We start from the raw sequence: 20,911 nt of genomic DNA, 5'->3' as shown, positions 1-20,911 counted from the left end.
TCAAATCATTCCCATCCTAAGATAAACCAGATCCCTCAGCACCTCATCTACCCGCCTGTTAAACACCCCCAGGGGTGGGGACTCAGCCCCCTCCCTGGGCAGCCTGTGCCAGGCCCTGACAACTCTGCCAGGGAAGAACTTTTCCCTCCCATCTGCTCTGACCCTGCCCTGGGGCAGCTTGAGCCCATTGCCCCTTGTCCCATCTCCTGTCCCCTGGCTGAAGAGACCATCGCCCACCTCTCTGCACCCTCCTGGCAGGGCAGGGCAGGGGTGAGAAGGTCTCCCCTCAGCCTCCTCTTCTCCAGGCTCAACACCCGCAGCTCCCTCAGCTGCTCCTCAGAGGATTTGCCCTCCAGCCCCTTCACCCTTTCAACCCTTCTTTAATAAACTTTGTATTTACTCAACAAAAAGCTTACAGATATTTTGAAGCACAACCTGCTGAGATAAACACAACGCTCACTGAAAGGAGTACTGAGAGCCACGGGGCCTATCAAAGAATGGCTCAGTGCACCCAGGGACAGCAGCAGCACCACGCAAGGGAGCGTCCTAGGGCCAGGCAGGGCTGCTCCTCTGCATCACCAGCTTTGCTGCAAAGAGCAAACCACACAGACCACCTCTCCAGAGCCACTTCCCTTGGGCTTCTGGCTGTGCAATCCGTGGGACTCGCCGTTCCCACCCAGCGTGGGCACACGCGAGGTCTGCGAGAAGCAACTGGATCCCAATTTCCCCTTTTGGTAAAGAACAAAACAAAAAAAAAAACCCACTGAAGTTTCTTTCTAACAGCCACATTGAAAAAAAAAACCCACCAAGAAAAACCTGAAGTTCCTAAAAATAAATCACCCAGAGTTTTCACACCACCTGGGCTCCCTCAGAAATGGCTTTGCTGCTTTCTAGTCCCCACACACGACTGCTGGAAGCCTGCAAGCCACACAAGCCCATTTCCCTAGGTTGGGATGCATTTGTTAACCAGCCCTCACAGAATAAACCTCCATTCAAATCCATGCAAAAAAGGAGACTGGCATAAGATTTCCAAACTTTTCTATACACTTTCTAGACACATCCAGCTGTGCAAAGGGCATATTTAGGGATCTCATTGGTATTTCAAGTTGTAATGCAAACTGCAAGCAGTCAGGAGAACTATTTCTATTTCCTCCATCCAGGCTCCTTGTTACAGGAACAGCAGGCTTCATATATTTTCAGCTGGTAAACTCTGCACCTCATCCAAATTCATTAATTAAAATTTAACCATCCCCCACCCCCTTGAATTTAAGCACACAAGGAATTACCACAGCCACTGGTAAGCTGCTCTACAAGTCAGCTGGCTTCAACTTTTCCTTTTCCCTTATCTTCATCTCATTTTTAACCAAATACCTTGTTTGCTTACTGTCCAAAGCAGCTATTCCTGAACGCTTCCTGGAAGCAATGTTTCAAAACATTTCTCAATGACCACGTATCTTTTCTCTTCTCTTTACCAGCTTCCCAGCCCCACAAATGAAGATTTTCAAGCCATTTTTTTTTTTCCCTGAAACCTCTCCCATTTTTTTCCAACATCTTTTGAAAACCACAAGTAGAATTTTCGTTGCAGTCTCTGCCTGACACACACACACAAAAAAAGACATCACTCTCATTATTTTGCTAGACAGCATCTCAAGAGTAAGATCCAAAAGAATATCTTAGGAATTCTTGCTGGAGAAACACATATTCATTCAGTTAACTATAGCCATTCCCTGCTTCCCAGGATGCCCACCCTGCGAGCGTGACCTACATTCTTTGTTCCCAGATCTCTGATCTTGCCTTTGCAGAGGTGTTACGTGATTGCTGCCTCGAGAGGCAGGGAGCAGACTCGGTGACTCAGGAGGTCCCTTTTAGTCTCCTGGTTTTTAGGACTACATTAAAAACACGCTCCAGAGAAACTCAAGATAGCAGAATCTGTGCAAAACTGACGTGCACCACCACTTCTCACCCCGGCAGTGTCAGCAGGTCATCCACAAAGCTTCCTTTTGGATGGGAACTAATCCCCCTCTGACCCTGTTAAAAGGCTAACATCAGCTGGCAACTCCAATCAGCAGCTAACCTATTTGTGGTGACACCCTCCCTGCCCTGTCATTTGGATTTTTCCAACAAAACCACTGAATTCCTCCTTGCTAAGAAGGGACCCTGGGTGCAGCAGCACACCTTCCATGCATAACTCTTCAGTAACACATGGTGGAGCACATCTCGTCTGAGACAAAATTGGGCTCTTATGTATTGCAGAGTGTCCAAGGAGAAAACACAACCAGGAATCCTTCCCATCTAAAGATGAGCCTGCAATCCACCTCAGTAGATCCTAGTGTTTCCCTGCCAGATCCAGACTTGGAGAGAACTGGTGACCTAGAGATGATTCTCAAGCATCAGAGCTGGCTGCTCCTTGAGACCCAAAGGCAGAGGACACAGAAGCTGTACACAGGGTTTAGCATCACACAGAAGAGGTACCGGGGTTTACACACAGGAGATACCAGTGTCCTCTCCATGGAGGCAGCAGCACACAGGAACAGACACAGAGGCTCTGGTAACACCAGGCACAAAGAGGCAACGCAGCAGCAGCACAATACAACCAGCTGCAGACACACAGGCCCTTGGGCTCAGCACACTGACAACGAACCCAAGATCCCCGATTCATTTCAGAGGCGCTGACCTAGCCCTAGAAGCAGAGCATCCATCCATACTAGGCCAGGTTCAGCTGTCAGCATCCAAGGGCACCAGCCCCAAGAGCTACAGCTACAGCCATCTTCACTCAAGACACACACAACACATTTGGACCTTTGGTCTGACCCTGCAGCACATTCCCCAGGGGGACCGGCGAGCAGCAGGGACAGCACAGGCGACTTTCTCAAGCTCTCCCATCACAGCCTCTCAGAGACAGCCTGTCCCCTTCAGAGCTATAACCAGCAGCTTTCAAACCTCAATTTTAATCCCAGTGTAACCTAGATTAAGACAAAACCTGAATTTAACAGCCATCCCAGAAGAGCGGCAGACCAGCTACAGACAATGCTGCTGGTTTCATCTGTCTCCATCCAAGCAGCTCAGCTTCATTCTCACTTGTAAAGCACCTACTTTCAGCAAAAAGCACCTACTCAGACAAGTGTAAGGGTGACAGGCTGTAGGATCCCACAAGTCCTACCTGGATCTTAAACCCATCCAACCCTGTTTCCCAAACACAGGCGCAGCAGTTGCCCCAGCAGCTCCCAAATACAACCCAGACTCAAGAGAAAACACATCCTAATGGGTATGCAGGCACAGGTTACCTCCATTCCCTGGCAGCTTTAGTTTCAATGCTGGGGAAAGGAAATGTTTTTTTTAGTTAGAAACTTGAATTTCAGCTTTCAGCTCACTGACACTGTTTATCTGGAACCAACAAACAAGAAAACTACACTAACTCCCCAAACCTGCAGCTACTTTTGCCCCACACAGAGAATCCCAGACTGAATGGTCTCAGCTTCAGTTTTCAATGAGCTAAGCAGAGTGTTTAAAGCCCCTCACTGGAAGAGGCCAGGTGAAAGGATCCTCTCCTCACTCTCTGAACACACTCCAACTTTTCAGGGATCCTCACATGCAGAACCCATGCCCGGTGACTGCAGCAGCAACCATCAGCAAAACCATACTCCCTGTTCACGTTTTCCTGATGACTACAGATCAGAGGAGACCAGTAAATTACTGACACCAAATTCACCCAACTTCACAGAACCACTCCTGCACTGAACACAGCAAATTCTTCACTCAAAGTAAACATTTCCTAACGAGCTTCGGTGAGCGATCCATTTTCCTTCAAGAATCTGACAGCACATCAACAGGAGCCTCAGCACTAAAACCTCTCTCTTCCAAGGGTTCTTTGACCCTAAAGTGCCAGAGGACCAAACCCACTATTGCCCTTCATTTGGGGATCCCCATGCCCTGTTACCCACGCCAGGCTGCCTTTTGCCAAGCAGGAACCTGCGGCTCAATGCTTCTCAAGCCTGGCAGATGATGGGTTTTCTCCCCATGAAGCTCACTCAATATTGTAATTGAATTATCTGTTTTCTTTTTGATAATATCAACTGACTAAACCTCTGTGTGTTACCAAATCAGAGGGATCACTGCAACCAACATCCTGTTCAGGACAAGGCCTAACAACTCTCTGCATTAATTCCTGCTCTAGCACTGGGACGTTTTACACCTTCAGGACCAGAAGATTGCCAGAACCTTCAAGGAAGTTTCTCCATGCTTTAATTAAAGGGGTTTGTTTGTGTTTTTTAATCCATCAAACCAAAATCAAACCAAGCCAGCAGCTGAAGGAGCAGCCCAAACAGACACTGTTTACATCACTGTTGCTCCTCAGGAGCAGCAGCCGCCGCTCTCGGATGCCCCGTGCCTTCAGCTTGCACCACTCAGGCTTTGCTAGGGTCACATTCTGCAAAACTCATTCTTTGACATGCACAACTTCTTTGATGATTCTCCACACCCTCTCTAGTCATCAAATCTTTAAAACTCTTCAACAAATGCAGCACTCAGTGTGGCACCTTCGGGTCTCATGCAGCCACAAAGGTAAAATCCTCTGGGTTTTTCTGCAGTAAGACTCAAGAGCTGCACTGCTTGGTTTTGCCAAAGCATCCATTCTACTGTTACACTGGATTTCCACATGGATCCAGTTCTTTTTCTACAACCCACCCTCCTCCAAGCCTGACCCAACCTCCTTTGTCTCTAAATGTAAAATGCTCAGAGTCCCACCAAAGCGACTGCTGTCATCAGGAGCCCCCCGTAACAACGAGCTGCCTGCCACAAACCTGGGGTCTATATGGAATAATCTCTTTTGTTCTTCTAGACTTCTAATGAAAATTAGATACCCTTGGCTTGAGGTTCTGAAAGACCATTAGCAATGCATCCTTCATTACAGATTCTCATTAATAGTTGAAATCGTTTGTGATTCCTTCAGCACGATGTCAATGCTGCACAGCAACAATTACAATAATTAGAATACTGAAACCCAATTAATTTATAGATCTCGGATCACGACAACACAACCAACTTAACCAAACACAGAAAACAAAACTAGTGTCACAATTCCAGCTTTCACACAACCATGTTTCATACTGCAACCTTCCAAGTTCCTCCTGAGGACCGTATCAGTCATTCTTCTACCCTGAGCGAGATGTGGTCAACAACTCCTGCACCCAGAAAGAACTTAAACCCATAATTAAGTGAATTCCTCCCGTCCTCTTTAAAGTTTTCAAGTATTCCAGGACTAACTGAAAAATGCAAGTCAATAATTCAAAGAACTCCAGTGCCAATTCCTTCAAGAGTTCAGGTGTGTTAACACACTTTCTGATCTTAGAATTCTTAGTTTTATCAGGGCAGACTTCAGGTTACTTGGAGGCCTCAACTGTATTTCTCTGTATTCACATTATTTAAAGAGATTAAATTTAGCCTGAGTTCTCTCAATTTTCATGTTTGGCAATGAAAAATTACAAGGTTTCTAGTACATTGTACAACATTATATATTCTGAAACAGATTAACATGGTAAGTGATGCTTAGGTAACCATTGTTAGCTATTTCTTCACAGCAGCAAAGCAGCTACACAAGGAAGCAGGAGGAACAGCCCATTCTCAACAACTTAGAGCATCTGACATTGTTCTTGCTCCATGTTGTACATTACATTCTGGAAGCTAGACTTCAAATTTGTTACAACTGATTGCTGTCATTAATTACTTTTAACTACTCTGAACAACAATGCTGCCCTTCTCAAGCAATACTTCATTTCACGCCCCCAGTAACTTGCAGAGCTATCATAAGATCTTCCACACAAGACCACCACTTGACATGCCAAGTTTTGGCCTAAACCACCCGTCCCAAATTACCATTTCCATAAAGAAACCCTAATGAAGTCTATCTTCAGGTCACAGAGGAAAATCCTACCACCACCACAGCACATGATGGCCTACAAACAAGCTGTTCTCCATGCACAGTTCAAGGGCAGCTCTGCAACTTAGTTCAGCCGCAAAGAGTCAAAACATCTCTACGCTGCACATCAACTGCCAGAAGCAACCAGTGCTCATAAAGCCCCATCTCTCATCTAGGCACTTTGCTGCCAAAGGGACCCATGGCCCTGTGCTCAAGGATATCCTTTCATCCTGTGAACATCCAATGATGACCCAGACCTCACTATCTTCCATGCAGATAACCACAAGTACATCAGATGCCATGATATACCCCTCACAGAACAGTTCACTGCCCTTGAACCTGCCACACACAAGAAGCCACCAGAAAGCCACCAGACACGGTTTTCTCCCAGCTGCTAGCAAAAAGGTACCAGAGAAAAAGATGCCCCTGGTCCTTCAGAGAACCAGGAGCTCTCCTCTTCGTGATCTGATCAAAGTTACCTTAGGAGGAAGGACAAGGAGACAGAAGCCAACTGCAACACTACGGCTGGGCACCCCCAGGCTCACACAGCATCATTCCATGTCACAGTTCAGACACAAAGGCACAAATCCATCTGATGATAATTACCCAGCAGAGTTTAAGCTAAAATAACACAATCAAACGTTGAATTCCTCTCCCAGCACGGATCCTGACAGCTCCTGGTGCTGCCTACCTGCTCACCGGCACGTAACCGGGCTCAGAAGGCAGGGCAAAGCTCCCCTCAGCTGCAGGGAGATCTCCAACCCTGGCTGAACAATGAATTTGGTTGCAACACACACAGTTTGGTGAGGAGGTTGGGGAGAGTTTGTAGCTCCCAGTATTATAAAACCCATCCCAAGACAGGGAGAAGAACAATAACCGAACATTCGCCGCGTCTCCCGTTTTCAGGAGGAAGGCCAGGAACTACGTCAACTCCGAGGCTTTGCTGGTCGCTTTGGAAGGGCTCCCTCTATGCTCTAGGCCGGTGAACGGAACAACTGCACTCACACAGCTCGCCCAAGTGATTATCAGGGTAGGGAAAGAGCCCCGGCAGCTCTAAGGAAGAGCTCTCAGGAAGGCCAGGCCTCACTCCGCCATTCAGCGCCCGGCCCACAGCAGCTCCAACTATTTCCACCCTACTTCTAAATACGTTTGGTGAAACGTAGGGTCATAAACACAGACAGATATTAGGGAGGATGGGAGCGTGCCAAAAATGCAGTTGTAATAAGTAATTCATTCCTTAGGAGAGCTATTCATTTATGAGTCTCTAACAGCTAATACCGCTCACAAGAAGCCTCTATTATGGGGTTTTGGCTTTTCACACAAGCAGCCAAGAAACACAGATGAGATTTATTTTTTAAAAAACAAATGACAAAAGAAAGAAAGAAAAAAAAAAAGAGACCCACAGCAAACCTTCAGAAAAATTCCGTTCTGCTTGCCATTGCTGAAATACTGTTGACAACACACAACCCAGAGAGATTATTCTCCTCGAAAATATTACACAAGTTCAGTGGTGACTGGGTAATGAAAACCATCTTCCTCCCTCAAGCATGTCAGTGTTCAGCTACGCTGCACGAAGAGGGGCACTGGCATTTTCTACCTAGATAGAAACCCACGAGCGCTCTCTGCACTGCTGCAAGCCAGGACTCTTCTTCCAGAGAACACAAACATCTTCCTCTCAGATGAGATTCATGTTACTGAATCCTCTGCGAACGTTTTTAATCACCTCTGGCAGAGTAAGGCTGCAAGTTACCTCTATTTTAATTCAGATAGAAAGGGATGGTTACCAACAGGAGTCCCAGCGATGATCAAAACAAGGAACTGAGGAGCATGTGTTTCTCAGTGTTATTTCTTTGAACTCCAAAGTCTCGCTCACAAAACTTAAGTCAGCAGAAACGTTTTGCCAGCTCTGCCTCTCGCTACAGGAGATTCAAGGCTCTCTGAGATGCTGTTTAGTGTTCTGGTTGTTGCCATCACGGAAACTACCTCAAGCCAGCAGCACCACCCCAGACCCACAGCACCCTCCAGGAAGGGTAATTCACTCAAATCGAAGATGTTTCCCCTGGCTTGTTCAGCAGATGGTTACCCCAGGAGCCCCTCTCCTCCCAGCCCGGCTGTCCAACCCTGCACACAGGCTAACAATTCTGACCCCACCAACTGGGTTTCCAGGGTCTCCACCACGGCATTTCTCAGTAAATTGAGTCGACCGACAAAAGGAAATCAGGATTCACACCCCAATTCTCAGTTTACTACACCATCAGCCGAGGTGATGATGATGATGATGAAGACGAAGGCTTGCTACCCTTCCCCAGTGTGTATTGCATTCTAAAATGGTGGCCATGTCTGCCTGGGATTGAGCTCGCAGAGCCACCAGCCAAACTCAGGGCTGCGGAGTTTGGGGGTGTTCCAACTTGAGGAAGCAGCTACCTGTACCAAAAGTGAGGCAGAGGAGGGGCAGGGCCGGAGGAAGGCCGCCGCGGGGCCCGGGCCCGGCGAGGAGAGGTCCGCACAGCCCTACAGCACCACAATGCCAACATGGAGGGCAACACCCAGGCAGCTGCCTCCTCCGGGGCTCGGCACGGGGACCGCTCGCCCCCCGCCGCCGCGCCGGGCCGACTTGTAACTTTTGGGAGCCGAACAAGCTGGGCCCGGGGCCGGAGGCCCAGCCCGGCCGGGCGGGGAGCGGCGGCGCGGCCGGGTCAACGGCTGCCCCGTTCGCAACCGGCAGCCGCTCCGGCTACTTTCTGCCGGGCAACTCCGGCACTTGGGAGCGACTTTGCAGGAAGGGGCGGGCGGGCAGCCGCTCTCCAGCCCCGCGGCCCGGCCCGGGGGCGTCGAAACTTCGGAACGGCAGAGGGGGCGGCCCCGCCTGCCCTTCCCCGGCCGGGCCCACCTGCACGCCCGAGGGGAGCGGAGCGGAGCGGCCGCCGGCGGAGGAGGAGGGAAGGAGGAAGCGGGGAAGGGGGGCGGGGGGGGGAGAAGGGGCGGGTGGTCGCCGGTGCGGGCCGGGGCCACCACACAAAGGCCGTTCCCCGGCGGCGCCATGCGGGCACTCACCGGCGGCGGCCGCACCTTGCAGATGCCGGTCTGCTCGGCGATGGGCCGGATCTTGTGGATGAAGGCGAAGGGGTCGGCGAACTCCTCCCAGCTGGGCTCGAAGACGGGGCACTCGGGCGGGGGCAGGAACTCGGCCATGGCCCGGGCCGGGGTGTGGGGGGGGGGGGTGGCCGCACTCTGCCGCTCCGCTGCCGTTCCGAACAATCCTCCAACAGCCGCCGGGCCGCCGAGCACCGCTGGAACGGGACGTGCGCCTCCGCCGGGAGGGGGGCGGGGGGGAGGGGGGTGGCAAGGAGCTAGAGCGCGAGAGAAAAAGAGTCCGCCCCGGCCTGGGCGGGGGGAGGGGGCGGCGGCCGCCCCGCCCCGTCACGCGCCTTTGTGAGGGGGCGTCGGGGCCGGAGCCCGGACAGGGGCCGGTGCCACCGCTCTGGCGATTGCCCGGGAAGTTGGGGGTGGAGGGGCGAGCAGCTTGCGGCCGCTCCGGCCTCCACGTCGCTTTCGGGCTCTTCCCCGCGCCGAGAGGCCGACAGGGACCGGGGCCTCGGGAGCGCCGCTCGCTCGGTTCCGCGGAAAGCCGGCCTGGCTGAGCCTCAGCCCCGCGCTACCCCCCCAGCCCCCGGCCCCGCACACGGGCGCCTTTGTGCTCAGCCACGGGCCACCCTGGGCCCTGTCGCGGCCGCTCCCCCCGGCACCGCCGGTTCGGGGAGGCCCTTTAAGGCCCGGCGCTGGGTGTTCGAGTTTCCCCAGCGGCACCGCTCCCCAGCGCGGCCACCCCTAACCCACGGGCCGCTCTTGAATGCACCTGCGGGGCCGGGGCAGCGAAGCCGCTTCTCCACCGGCGAGCGGCACATGGGCCGGCGGCCCCGAGAGCTCTGTTTACATGCGCGGAGCGATCCTCCACAGCTGACAGCCACCGCCGGCCGGCGCTTCTTTTTTTAAAGAGCCTCTCCGCGCGTCGCCATTGGCTGCGCTGCCGCCGAATCACAGAGGGGGCGGGGCCGCCAGGCGCCGCGCGGCCGCATTGTCTGGGCCGGGCCCCGGGGCGGCCGCCGGGAGCCCCCGCGGCCCCGTCCGGCCCCTTTGTTTCCCCGGCCCCTTTGTCCTCCCGCCGCCGGGGCACGGCGCGGAGCGGCTCCATCGGCCCCCGGGGAGCACAGGGAGACGCTCCCGCCGGTAACGGGGATGAGGGGGCGCCGCCGCCCCCCGCCCCGTCCCCGAGGGAGCACGGTGAGGTGCCCCTCCCCCTGCGCTTAGCTGAGGGGAAGGCGCGGGGGGGGGGGGAAGCGCACGTTGGGGTCCCCCGTTAACCCGCGTACGTGCGTGGAGCATCCCCGCACCCGCAAGGCCCCGGTGCTGCTCCCCATCCCCCCCCCACGGGGCTCGGGCGGGGGAGGGGCGGCCCCGCCGCAGCGGCAGGCGCCGCACGTAGCGCACGTGCGTGGCCGGGCGGTCCCGCCCCGCCCCCGCCCCCCCCCCCCCACCGCCGGACCGAGCGGCCCCGGGGCCGCCCCCATCCCCCGCCCCGCCCCCGGGCTGGGCGCACCGGGCCCCGGCGGCTCCCGATCCCGGGGGTGAGGTGGGGGGGGGGTTTAAACCCCGAGCTGCGCACCCGCTGAGGGTGCCGGTGTTAATCAAACTTCACTTATTCACCTTCAATTTTGAATCCAACTTGGGAGAAACGCTCCCCGCGGCGCTTGGCCGCCTCAGCCCGGCCCGGACTCAAGGGGAAGGGGTGGCTGATCGGGGGTGCGGGGCCCTGGGGGAACCGCACCGACCCAGAGCTGCAAACGCGGCCCGAACTTCGCCCGCGTCTCTCCCGCGGCCGGTCCCGGCGCCAGGCGAGCGCTCGCCCCGTGACGCGGCTGGAGGAGGCGGCACTCGGGGCTTCATCGCTGCCTCAGAGCACATCAAAACCAAGGGACGCGGCGTTTGCTGCTGGTTTAAGATGATGAGACTCGTGTTCTTGCTTTAAAACGGGGGAAAAAAAATAAATTAAACCAGCTTTTGTGAAATGTCTTTGTCCAGACAGGGACAGCCCCTCTGTTCTTTGCAGAGAGAGTGGTGAGGGGCTGGAACAGGCTGCCCAGAGAGGGGGTGGGTGCCCCATCCCTGGGGGTGTTCAAGGCCAGGTTGGATGGGGCCCTGGGCAACCTTGTGTAGCTCCAGGCCTGGAGGTTGGTGTCCCTGCCTGTGGCAGGGGGTTGGAGCTCTCTGATCCTTGGGGTCCCTTCCAACCCAGAGCAGCCTGGGATTCTATAATCCCCCCCCTCCCACAGCCAGCAACCCCCTGGGCACCACAGAGCTGAAGCACCGAGGGGGGTGGGACACCCCGGCCCAGGCCCAGCCACGGCTCATGAGGGCAGAGCCCAGGGCCCAGCTCTGGCCCAACCTGCTGTGGGCTCTGGGCAGCGCTGGGCCAGGGAAGGTCTTGAGGCTGGGTGGGGAACACAGCACTGAGCTGAGCTCTTTTAAAGAGCTCACGCTGGCAGGGACAGGCAGGGCCTGGGCCTCACACCCTGACATGGCTTCAGAGCCACAGCCAGGCTCTGGCTCTCAGAGCCCTGGGAGGCCTCAGCCATCAAGTATCATAGAACGGTAGGGGTTGGAAGGGACCTCGGGAGATCATCGGGTCCAACCCCCCTGCCAAAGCAGCTCCCTAGGACATATCACTCAGATAGGCATCCAGGTGGGTCTTAAATATCTCCAGTGAAGGAGACTCCACCACCTCCCTGGGCAGCCTGTCCCAGGGCTCCCTCACCCTCACTGGGGAAAAGTTCTTCCCCATCTTGGTGTGGAACTCCCTGTGCTCCAACTTGCAGCCATTGCCCCTTGTCCTGTCCCTACAGACACTGAAAAGGGGCTGCCCATTTCCCCCTGCATCCCCTGCTTCAGATAATTATAGACTTTAATTAAGTCCCCCCTTAGTCTTCTCTTCTCAAGGCTGAACAGCCCCAGCTCACTCAGCCTTTCCTCACAGTGGAGATGCTCTCCGTAGCCTCCTCTGGACTCTCTCCAGGAGATCCCTGTCTGTTTGATCCCAGGGAGCCCAGAACTGGACACAACACTCCAGGTGGGGCCTGAGCAGGGCAGAGCAGAGGGGGAGGATCCCCTCCTGTGACCTGCTGCCCACACTCCTCCTGATGCCCCCAGGATCCCATTGTCTCTCTCAGCCCCAGGGCACACTGCTGGCTCATGGCCACCCTGTCACCCACCAGGACCCCCAGGTCCTTCTCCACAGAGCTCCTCTCCAGCAGGTCACCCCCAGCCTGTCCTGATCCCAGCAGTTATTCCTCCCCAGGTGCCAGACTCTCCACTTGCTCTTGTTGACCCCCATCTGGTCTCTCCCTGCCCAGCTCTGCAGCCTGTCCAGGTCTCTCTGGATGGCAGCGCAGTGTCCTGTGTGTCAGACACCCCTCCCAGCTCTGGATCATCGGGTACTTGCTGAGGGTGGGTGCTGTTCCCTCATCAAGGTCGTCAATGAAGATATTAAACAGGACCAGACCCAACACCGAGCCCTGGGGAACACCACGTTTCCATGAGCTCTGGGAAGAAGTTCCTGCCCTTTGCTGAGTTTTGTCTACAGCTGACAGAAGCAGACAGGGACAAGAGCAGTATCACAGTTTAACATTTCTGCCTAAACTTATTATGTAAAACTTAAAGCCATGTATGTAAAATACACCATCTGTATGTGTCTTATACTTTCATTTTACACCAAGGGAACCCCCAGTACGAGTCACCTAATACCACAAGAACTGGAGAGAAACCCAAGGTGATTAAGCAGCTTTGAACAGCTGTCCCACATCACATCTGAATCTGGAGGCTCTCTGGCACAGGGAGAACAAGTTGAGCGACACAATTCCTGTGACTTGGGGTCTGAGTTTCCTCGAGAGGTTCAAATGTGTTGAAACACCAGTGGTTTCTTGGGTAGGGATAAAGGGGTTTTGATAGCAACTCCCTGAGTTGCTCAAGGGGAGCTGGGAGGGCTGTGTTCAGCAGGACTGTCCTGCTGAGAGTCACATAAAGGCCTCCCTCCAAGGGGCTCTGATGTAAAAACCCACTCATGGGGGCTGGTGCTTTACCTGGGAAGTTGTGATGGACAAAACAATCACTTGCGACAAAGATCTAAAGGTGAGCAGGGCAGGGAGATCAAGAGATGCAAGGAGCAGGTGCCTGGAAGGGAGGGCAAGGTGGCTCAGGTCTGGGTAAGATGGAGATTGATGGTAAACAGTAAGCCCTGGAGAGTCAGAATACCCCAGCAGGCATCTTTCCTGTCTTTCCACCTTGCTACCTGCTCCAGCAACCCAAACACATACTTCTGCACGCTGCCTTTCCTGGTCTCCTCCTCCTGCCATGGCATCTGCAGAGCACTCTTGTATACAGGGGATTAACGTGGCACAGAACTGTCTGGCTTAGAAACCAGGGGCTCTGGATCCTGTGATGAATTCCCCAAGTATTGCAGAAGCACAGGCTGCAGAAAGGAAAGCAGATCTCTCTCAGCTGGAAGGAACGCAGACATCCCTTCTTCATGGTTCAGTGGACTGTCACCAATTAAAGCCTTTTATTAGATAGGCTTTCTGTAAGCCTGCTCTGTTTGTTCCCAGCCAGCAGCCTTGCCCTGCTTGCCACAGCTCAGTCTTATCCCCAATGGACACGGCAGCTGCTGGCCTGGCAGTGACCTGACAGGAACATCAGGAAATGAGGGATAAGGTCAGCCCAAGGCAAGGAACATCGAGGCTTCTGACCAAAGCTGAGTGCTCTTCCCTGGGTCAGGGGCTTTTCCTCAGCAATACCTCCATCTCTCAGTTGTGCCCCATCCTGTGATGAGCCTGGAATAGAGCATCCACACAGAGCTCTGCACATGGGAGTCTCCCTCATCACACTGCTCCAGCACAGCTTGCTTCACGTGCCATTCATCAGCAGGAACTCCCATCACACTGAGGAATATTTAGAAAACCCTCTTTTTTTGCATCATTTTCTTGGATAAGAACCACTCAGAACTAGCACAACCTTCACCCTGAACTAGCACAACCTCCACCCTGAACCAGCACAACCTTCACTCTGCCACACCAGCCCTCACTTGGCTGGAGCACAGGGTCCATACAGCCCATGCTGCCTGGCTTGGCCTTGGTTTCCCAGCTCAGACACTGCAAGCAGAGGTGAATCTTTCCCCTTTTCATGTAGGTGTATTCCAGAGCACCCTTCCATCTCAGACAAAGGCCCAGGACCAGTTCAAACACAGTAATTCCAGTTAAGTCAGCATTAATTCAGATTAATACTCGGTAATTAAGTCCCATGGGTTTCCAGCAGACCTCACAGAGCTGTTAATTCCAGGTCTAAGGATGGGCAGTCAGGATGGGGAGCAGCTAGCAAGGCCTGGGTTGGAAAGGACACCTTCACCCCCACAGCCTGTTCAGGTTAATCCAGTAACACAGCAAGAGCTTTTACTGCAGCCAGAGCCTCTGGCATCCCTGAGGGCTGGTTGCATGGGCTTGGGATAAGAGGAACTCTGAGATGAGCTTTAGGAAAGCCTGTACCCTGGGCCACCACACAGACAGAAGAGATCTGCACTGGGGACACTGAAGCAGCAAAACCTAACCGCTGGCAGAGGCTCCACAGCTCACAGTGCTTCAGAAGAGATGCTGCTGCCACACAGGCATCACTCCCAAAACACTAGGAGACAGCTGGAGATCCTGCCCACGAGAGTCCAGGTTCTAGACTGTCACATCCAGAGACAGTCAGCAGCACATCTGGAGTTTACAGTCAGGCTTTTTATAAGTGAAACTCCACTGAAGTGAAAGCACTCATTTCATCAGCAGAGTCTGGGCTAATTAAAACGCTGCGTGTTTAGATGATCACAGTGCAGGGCAGGGAGGGAAATACGCTGAACCTCTCAGCTCGGTAAGAAAATAGGTTCCTGGGAACAAATAGATTTAGCAAGCAGAATCTATGACAGATCAAACCAAACCAGTTTTCCTGGGCAAACCAGCAGCCTGTAGAAACCTGCAGAGCGCTCTGGGTTTCATCATCCAGGCTAGAAAAGGGGTTTACGTTTTGCAGAAAGCCAGCTGCTCCCAGACATGCATCAGCATCTCAGCCCTTGAGAAAAAAGGGCTATTGGTGAAGAGCTGCTGCAGTCTCAGGATCCTGGAGAGAAGTGTGGAGCACTCTGGGTATATACCAGGCTGTGGATGTTTTAAAAGCACAGCTTCCAGCTCACAGACATCATCCTGACTCTTGCTGTGATGCTGGGTACCCAGGATTGTGTGTCTCACGCTGTCTCCTGGCTGAGTCTCAGCAGGAGCATTCTTAGCTGGAGAATTAGGTACTTTGCTGGTAACTTTTGCTCCAATAGATACATTGGTTTCAATGGAGAGGTGCCCTGGTACTTTTTCTTTTCCTGTTTCCAGAAGCTAAAGGAGGGAAGGTTTAGATTAGATATTAGGGGGAAGTTTTTTTACAGAAAGAGTGGTGAGGTGCTGGAACAGGCTGCCCAGAGAGGTAGTGGATTCCCCGTCCCTGGAGGTGTTCAAGGCCAGGATGGATGGGGCCCTGGGCAGCCTTGTGTAGCTCCAGGCCTGGAGGTTGGTGTCCCTGCCTGTGGCAGGGGGTTGGAGCTCTGTGACCCTTGGGGTCCCTCCCAACCCAGACCATTCTATGATTCTATGAAGCTGCACTCTGTGCCACTGCCCCGCTCTGTGTCTCTGGGATGCCTTCGACACGTGGGGGAAGCCTGACCACCAACCACCAACCACCAGCAGCAGCTCTTAACTCTTCAGGCAGCAGGCTGAAGATGTCAGCTACAGGAAGCCGTGCAGAGGGGCCACGCTGAGGGGTAGGCAGGAAATCTGAGCTGAGGCTGTGGGCTGGAACCGAGCTGGCCGAGGACGGAAGCCCCACACAGCTGCACACTGGTGGGGACCGTGTCAGTGGACAGGTAGGAGCAGCTGGTGAGCATGTGGAGGACTGGAATTGCCTCTGCTCAAAGGTGGAAAGGCCTCTGCAGTTGTGCAACCGCCTCCAGTGGTTGTATTAATGAAAATCTTCAAGTCCCATACCCTGTCATTAGGTGCTATTAAAGGCTGAGTAAAGCCTTACTCCAAATCCTTGGCCAGAAAACAGGGATGAGCAAAGCAGAGCTGGAGGAAGCGCTGGAGCAGCAGAGCTGAGGTGCTGTTTCACACGCCTCACTTGGCTCAGGCACCTGCTGACTCACCCAGGACAAGTGAGGGTTGGACCTTCTGGCTCTTTGGCATGTTAATAGCCAGGCAGCAGCCTGGGCCCCCACTGCATCCAGGCAGGACATGCAAGGGGTGGGATTCTTCCAGTGTGGAGGCTGACATGGGACCAGTCAGCACTGGAGCGCTCAGGTGAGGCTCAAAGGTCCATAATATTAAAGCAAGAGTCTAAACTAAGTCAGTGACACCTCACCCTGAGCCCCCTTTACATCTCTGTGCTGGCTGCACAGGGAGCCTTGAGCAACTAGTTCAGCTCCAGACCTCGGTGCTTGGGAAAGCACCCCAGCTACACAGCTCTGGCAACAAAACTGAGCAACTCCACAGCTTGCCATGATGCAGAAAGCCACAAAGCACACCTTTTTCTCTGAAAAAAAGCTATTTCTGAAGTGACAGCTTCTCCACCCCTGAGCCCTTGGCTACAGTGAAACCGAAAGCAGGGCGGCAGCGGTTCCCCCCTGCCCAGGAGCTGAACGGGGCTGTGGTTTCTGCACAGCACGAGTCGGAGCAGCACTGAGAACCAGAGGGGACTGGCCCTTCTGCCAGCCCTGCACAGCCTGCTGTCACCCAGGGGTGACACCTCGCCCTGCCGCAGGCCGACAGGCTGCCCACCTCTCTGCAGCGTGGGGGACACTACGCAGCCCCAGGCAGGGAGGGAAGGTGGCCTTGCAGAAAGTGTTTCATTAACAAATCTCCTTCCTAGTCAAGCTTCCTGCCTCTGCTACAGTTGAAATCCCACCCCCCCTGGTTACCCCAGGCGTCTGCTCTGGGATTTCAGACACCTCCAGGGTAGCATTAAAGAGGCAATAAGGAGACTTCATCAGCTTGTGGAGGATTCAGGGGTTCCTCCTACTCGGGTACCCTGCAGCTGCAGTCAGGGGGGTTTACAGACTCCTCCAAACTCTTATCTCCCCCTCCCCAACAAGCTGCTGTTCAGGTTTCAAACATCAAGTACAGGCAGAGTCACCTAACCCTCGTGGGTCACTTAAAACACACTGAAAAGTAACAGCCCAAAGCTGAACAGACAAGGAGTCAGAACATCTTCATCGCTCGCTGACTGATGAAGAGTCATGGGAAAAACTGCTTCTGGAAGGGTTTTAAACATGCAGATGGCTCAGGAATGGGGGAGAATGTGTAAGAGCCACACAAACTAAGGCAGAGAAAACATTTCAGACTGTACTGATGACAAAGGTGACAATGTTAGCACAGCCAAGGTGCTGAGAAGCCACATGAATCAGACAACGAAGCAGCAGATACAGGATCCGTGGATGACAGGCAAGTTTAAACCAGCTGGGGAGCCAGGAGCCATCCAAAGGGGAAGGGATGTGATTAAACAACCCAGCAAGGAAAACAACTTCAGAGCTCTACAGTCCAAAGCTCTACCCACCAAACCAAACAGAAGTCGGGCCCCTTGGAACACACCAAGTTCTGAGGGGTTTGTGTGAAGGATGCCTGGCTTACAGCCTTCCTATGGGGAACCACACACCCCTGATGAAGGTGATGTAAAAATTTCAACATCTCCAAGAAAATTTAGAGCACCTTTTGCAAGGAAGTACAAGACTGAACAAGAACAGCTTTCCAGTGACCACAAGCACAACATTAAGGATTGCTCTTGCTCCACCAGCACCTACAATTACCCAAAAAAATAAAGGGGTGTATCAGTTCCTTTAGAGAAGTGTCTGAGGTGAACATGTGTTTTATACAACTAATCAAAAGTAAACAAGGTCTAAATAAATATGCAGCCAAGCTGCCCTCCTCAGCCTCATCAGGCAACTCCAACACATGCAGACACGCTCATTGTAGGCAGGGAGGATAAGGGAGCCGGTGCACATATGCTGTAAGAGACAAAGCTGGAACTTACACCCGCTGTTGATATCTGCAACAGCAGCGACCAAGTAAAGAAACAGACCCAGGGTTTGAAAACAGAGAAGATAAACACTAAACACACAGCAAAAAGAAAAAAAACAAAGAGAAGTAAAACAAGAAACAGAAGAGAAAGCTGCCCAGAACTGCCAGGAGCTGTTGGCTGAATTATGAGGGAAGGCAGGGGAAAGGCAGCCCCTCTTTCTGGGTGCCACATGTGCTCCCCGAGAGGCACTAACAGCATCTGCAAAAGTGTTTGGGGACAATGGCAGGAACTCTCCTCTGACAGACCCAGACGTGACTCGGACACTTCCCCACACAGATGCTTTTGCTTTCCACATAAACACTCCACAGGAGTTGTGAAGAACAAAGGCAGAAACAGCCTTTGGTTCCAGTGGAAAGTCAAGCCTGTGGTCAGACAGGAGCTGCTCCCACAGTACCTCAACCTGCCTCAGCACCCAGCAGGTCCCAACACTGAGCCCCCTCTTTGCTCACAAAAGCAAAACCCACCCCAGCCCTTCTTTCCCCGACAAAGGAGAAAGGGTTTGGGGTTTTTTTTCTAACCAATTTGACACAAAACACAGTGCCAGAGCAAAACCATGGCTGCAGGGGTGAGAACAGAGGGAGGATGGGGAGAGCAAGAGCTGGCACCTCCAGACATCAAACCAAATGTAACCCTGCACAGGGGGACAGCTGCAGCTACATGGGAAGAACTGCCCAAGGACTCCAGAGCTGGAAAGCAAGGCCTGGGTCAGAGCAGTGCATGAGCATCTCTGGAGTGCTGCATACCAGCAGCACTCACCCAAGGCAGGTTCTACAAACTGGGTTTTGAAATAACTGAAAAGCCACAGAGATCTTCACTCCCAGTATAACCAACTGGTAGGAGCTTTTGCAAGTGGTGATGGTGTAAGACTATGAAATGCATTTGACAGTTGTAGCCATAAAGCTCTAACAAAACCCAACACAAAAGACATTTAAAGCCCCTGCAGCCTTTCTGGAGAGCCCTGCTTGGAATTCACCCCTCATTTGAAACACTGGAACAAGCCCCTCTGAGCAGCCATCTCTGGGAAAGGAAGTTGACCACTGGCAGCCACAGACCTCAGAGAGGTCAGCATCTTCCAGAAACACACAGGAACCACCTTTCAAAGTGTCAGACTCTCAGGAAGTTTCAGCCATTTCAAACATACAACTTGATCCCAATTCAGGGCTCTAGAAATGAAATGCAGAGGTCTGGACATGGTATCTTGGGCTTTGTCCTGCTTTCAGCAGGGAGAGAGTTAAATTCCATTCTAGCAGCTGGTTTGGGAGTTCGGATGAGATAAGGATGAGAGTGATGCTGATAACACACTGATGATTTTAGCTGCTGCCAAGCAGTCAAGGATTTTGGTTGGATGGGGCCCTGGGCAGCCTTGTGTAGCTCCAGGCCTGGAGGTTGGTGTCCCTGCCTGTGGCAGGGGGTTGGAGCTCTGTGATCCTTGGGGTCCCTTCCAACCCAGACCAGGCTGGGATTCTATGATTTTCAAGCTGTTCATACTGCCCTGCTAATGGAAAGGGGGGGGTCCCCAAGAAGCTGGGAGGGGACACAGCCAGGACAGGTGACCCAAACTGGCCCCACTTCATCATGTTCCATTTATAACTGGAGCTCTGAGCACCCTGCCCAGCATGGACTTGGGGTGATGGCATTTATCTCCCCAAGTCACCATTACACACAGCAGGGCCCTGCTTTTCTAGAGATGGCCAAACACTTCTCTGGCCCATGAGAAGTGGCAAAGCCAAGGGATTTGCTCACTGACAGGGTGGCTGAGGGTGGGCAGCTTGGGGAGGGGCTTGCACTGCAGCTGGGGGTCTTGTGTAGCACTGAGTTGAGGCAGAGAAAGGTTGTGCTTTCTATCAGATGCTTTGTGCACGTATTCTCTTCCTTTTGTGTCCCCTATAAAACCATTTTTCTCTCACCCCCAAAGTTCTCTCACTTTCACTCTCCCCATTGCACCATGGGGGCTGGGGGAGGGGGTGAGTGAGCAGCAGCATCAAGCTTGGGCTAAGCCACAAAGGGCTTCAGCAGAACCAAGTTTCCTGAGTGCCTAATTTCACCACTGAGAATGAACCTGCCCCATTTTTCCCCCCAAACCCCCTTTTCCAAAAGGACCCCAAGACACTTACTTCCCTCAGGGCTCCAGGTAACTCACTTCAGGTATGTTTGGAAAGAATGAGTTTACCCAGCAGGCAGGGAGGGTGAAACTGCTCAAGTGTCTCCTGCACTGACCATGCAATGAGCTGCCCAAGCAGCAAACTGATGGATGGTTAATAGAAGCAGATAGAGAGCAGCAGTAACATCTCCCCAGTCTCACATGTGGAACTGCAGCACAGGAAGGGCTGTAACAGGCCCTCTGAGCACAGTGTAGGGGCAGTTAAACATCACCCAGCACCTCCAAAGGGAGCAGAGCTGAAGTGGGAGAAATGCCTGCCCACTGTTAACACAGGACAGTTGGAACAGCCTTTCTGAAGCCAGCTCTCTCCAGGTGGGCAGAAACTCCAGCCTGTACATTATCTTGAAAACATTTCATCTTCATGGCCATCCAATCTCCAGTTCCAATCTTATAAAGTGAATTTAGATATCCCTGCCTAGAATCAGGACTCCCTTCCCACTTCATGAAGCCCAAAAAGGCTTAAAGCCTTGATCTTCCCTTTGCCTCAAACCCTTCAATTTTGCAGTTGTAACACAATTGGGCCAAAACTGAGACACAAACACACTGTCTGGGGTAGACCTTTGTCGTGGTTTCCAAAACCAGGACAACCTTAAAGCAGAACTTGCTTATCTAGTACTTCATTTCAAAGTTACTAAGAGGCA

General features: G+C 53.1%; 1 protein-coding gene across 1 annotated transcript in view; it reads right to left on the bottom strand.

The window, feature by feature from the left end:
* The window catches only part of KDM5B (lysine demethylase 5B), a gene marked incomplete at its 5' end in the record, with an annotated part of 53,296 nt that extends 44,190 nt beyond the window's left edge, over positions 1-9,106 (bottom strand). The window contains one exon of the mRNA XM_084275994.1: positions 8,969-9,106. Within this exon, the coding sequence (XP_084132120.1) occupies positions 8,969-9,106 (138 nt within the window). The remainder of the gene's footprint in view (positions 1-8,968) is intronic.
* Between the last annotated feature and the right edge of the window lie 11,805 nt (positions 9,107-20,911).

This window comes from Gallinula chloropus (genome assembly GCF_964237585.1).
Source record: "Gallinula chloropus genome assembly, chromosome: 27".
Taxonomy (NCBI): Eukaryota; Metazoa; Chordata; class Aves; order Gruiformes; family Rallidae; genus Gallinula; species Gallinula chloropus.
This window is presented reverse-complemented; position numbering and strand designations above follow the sequence as displayed.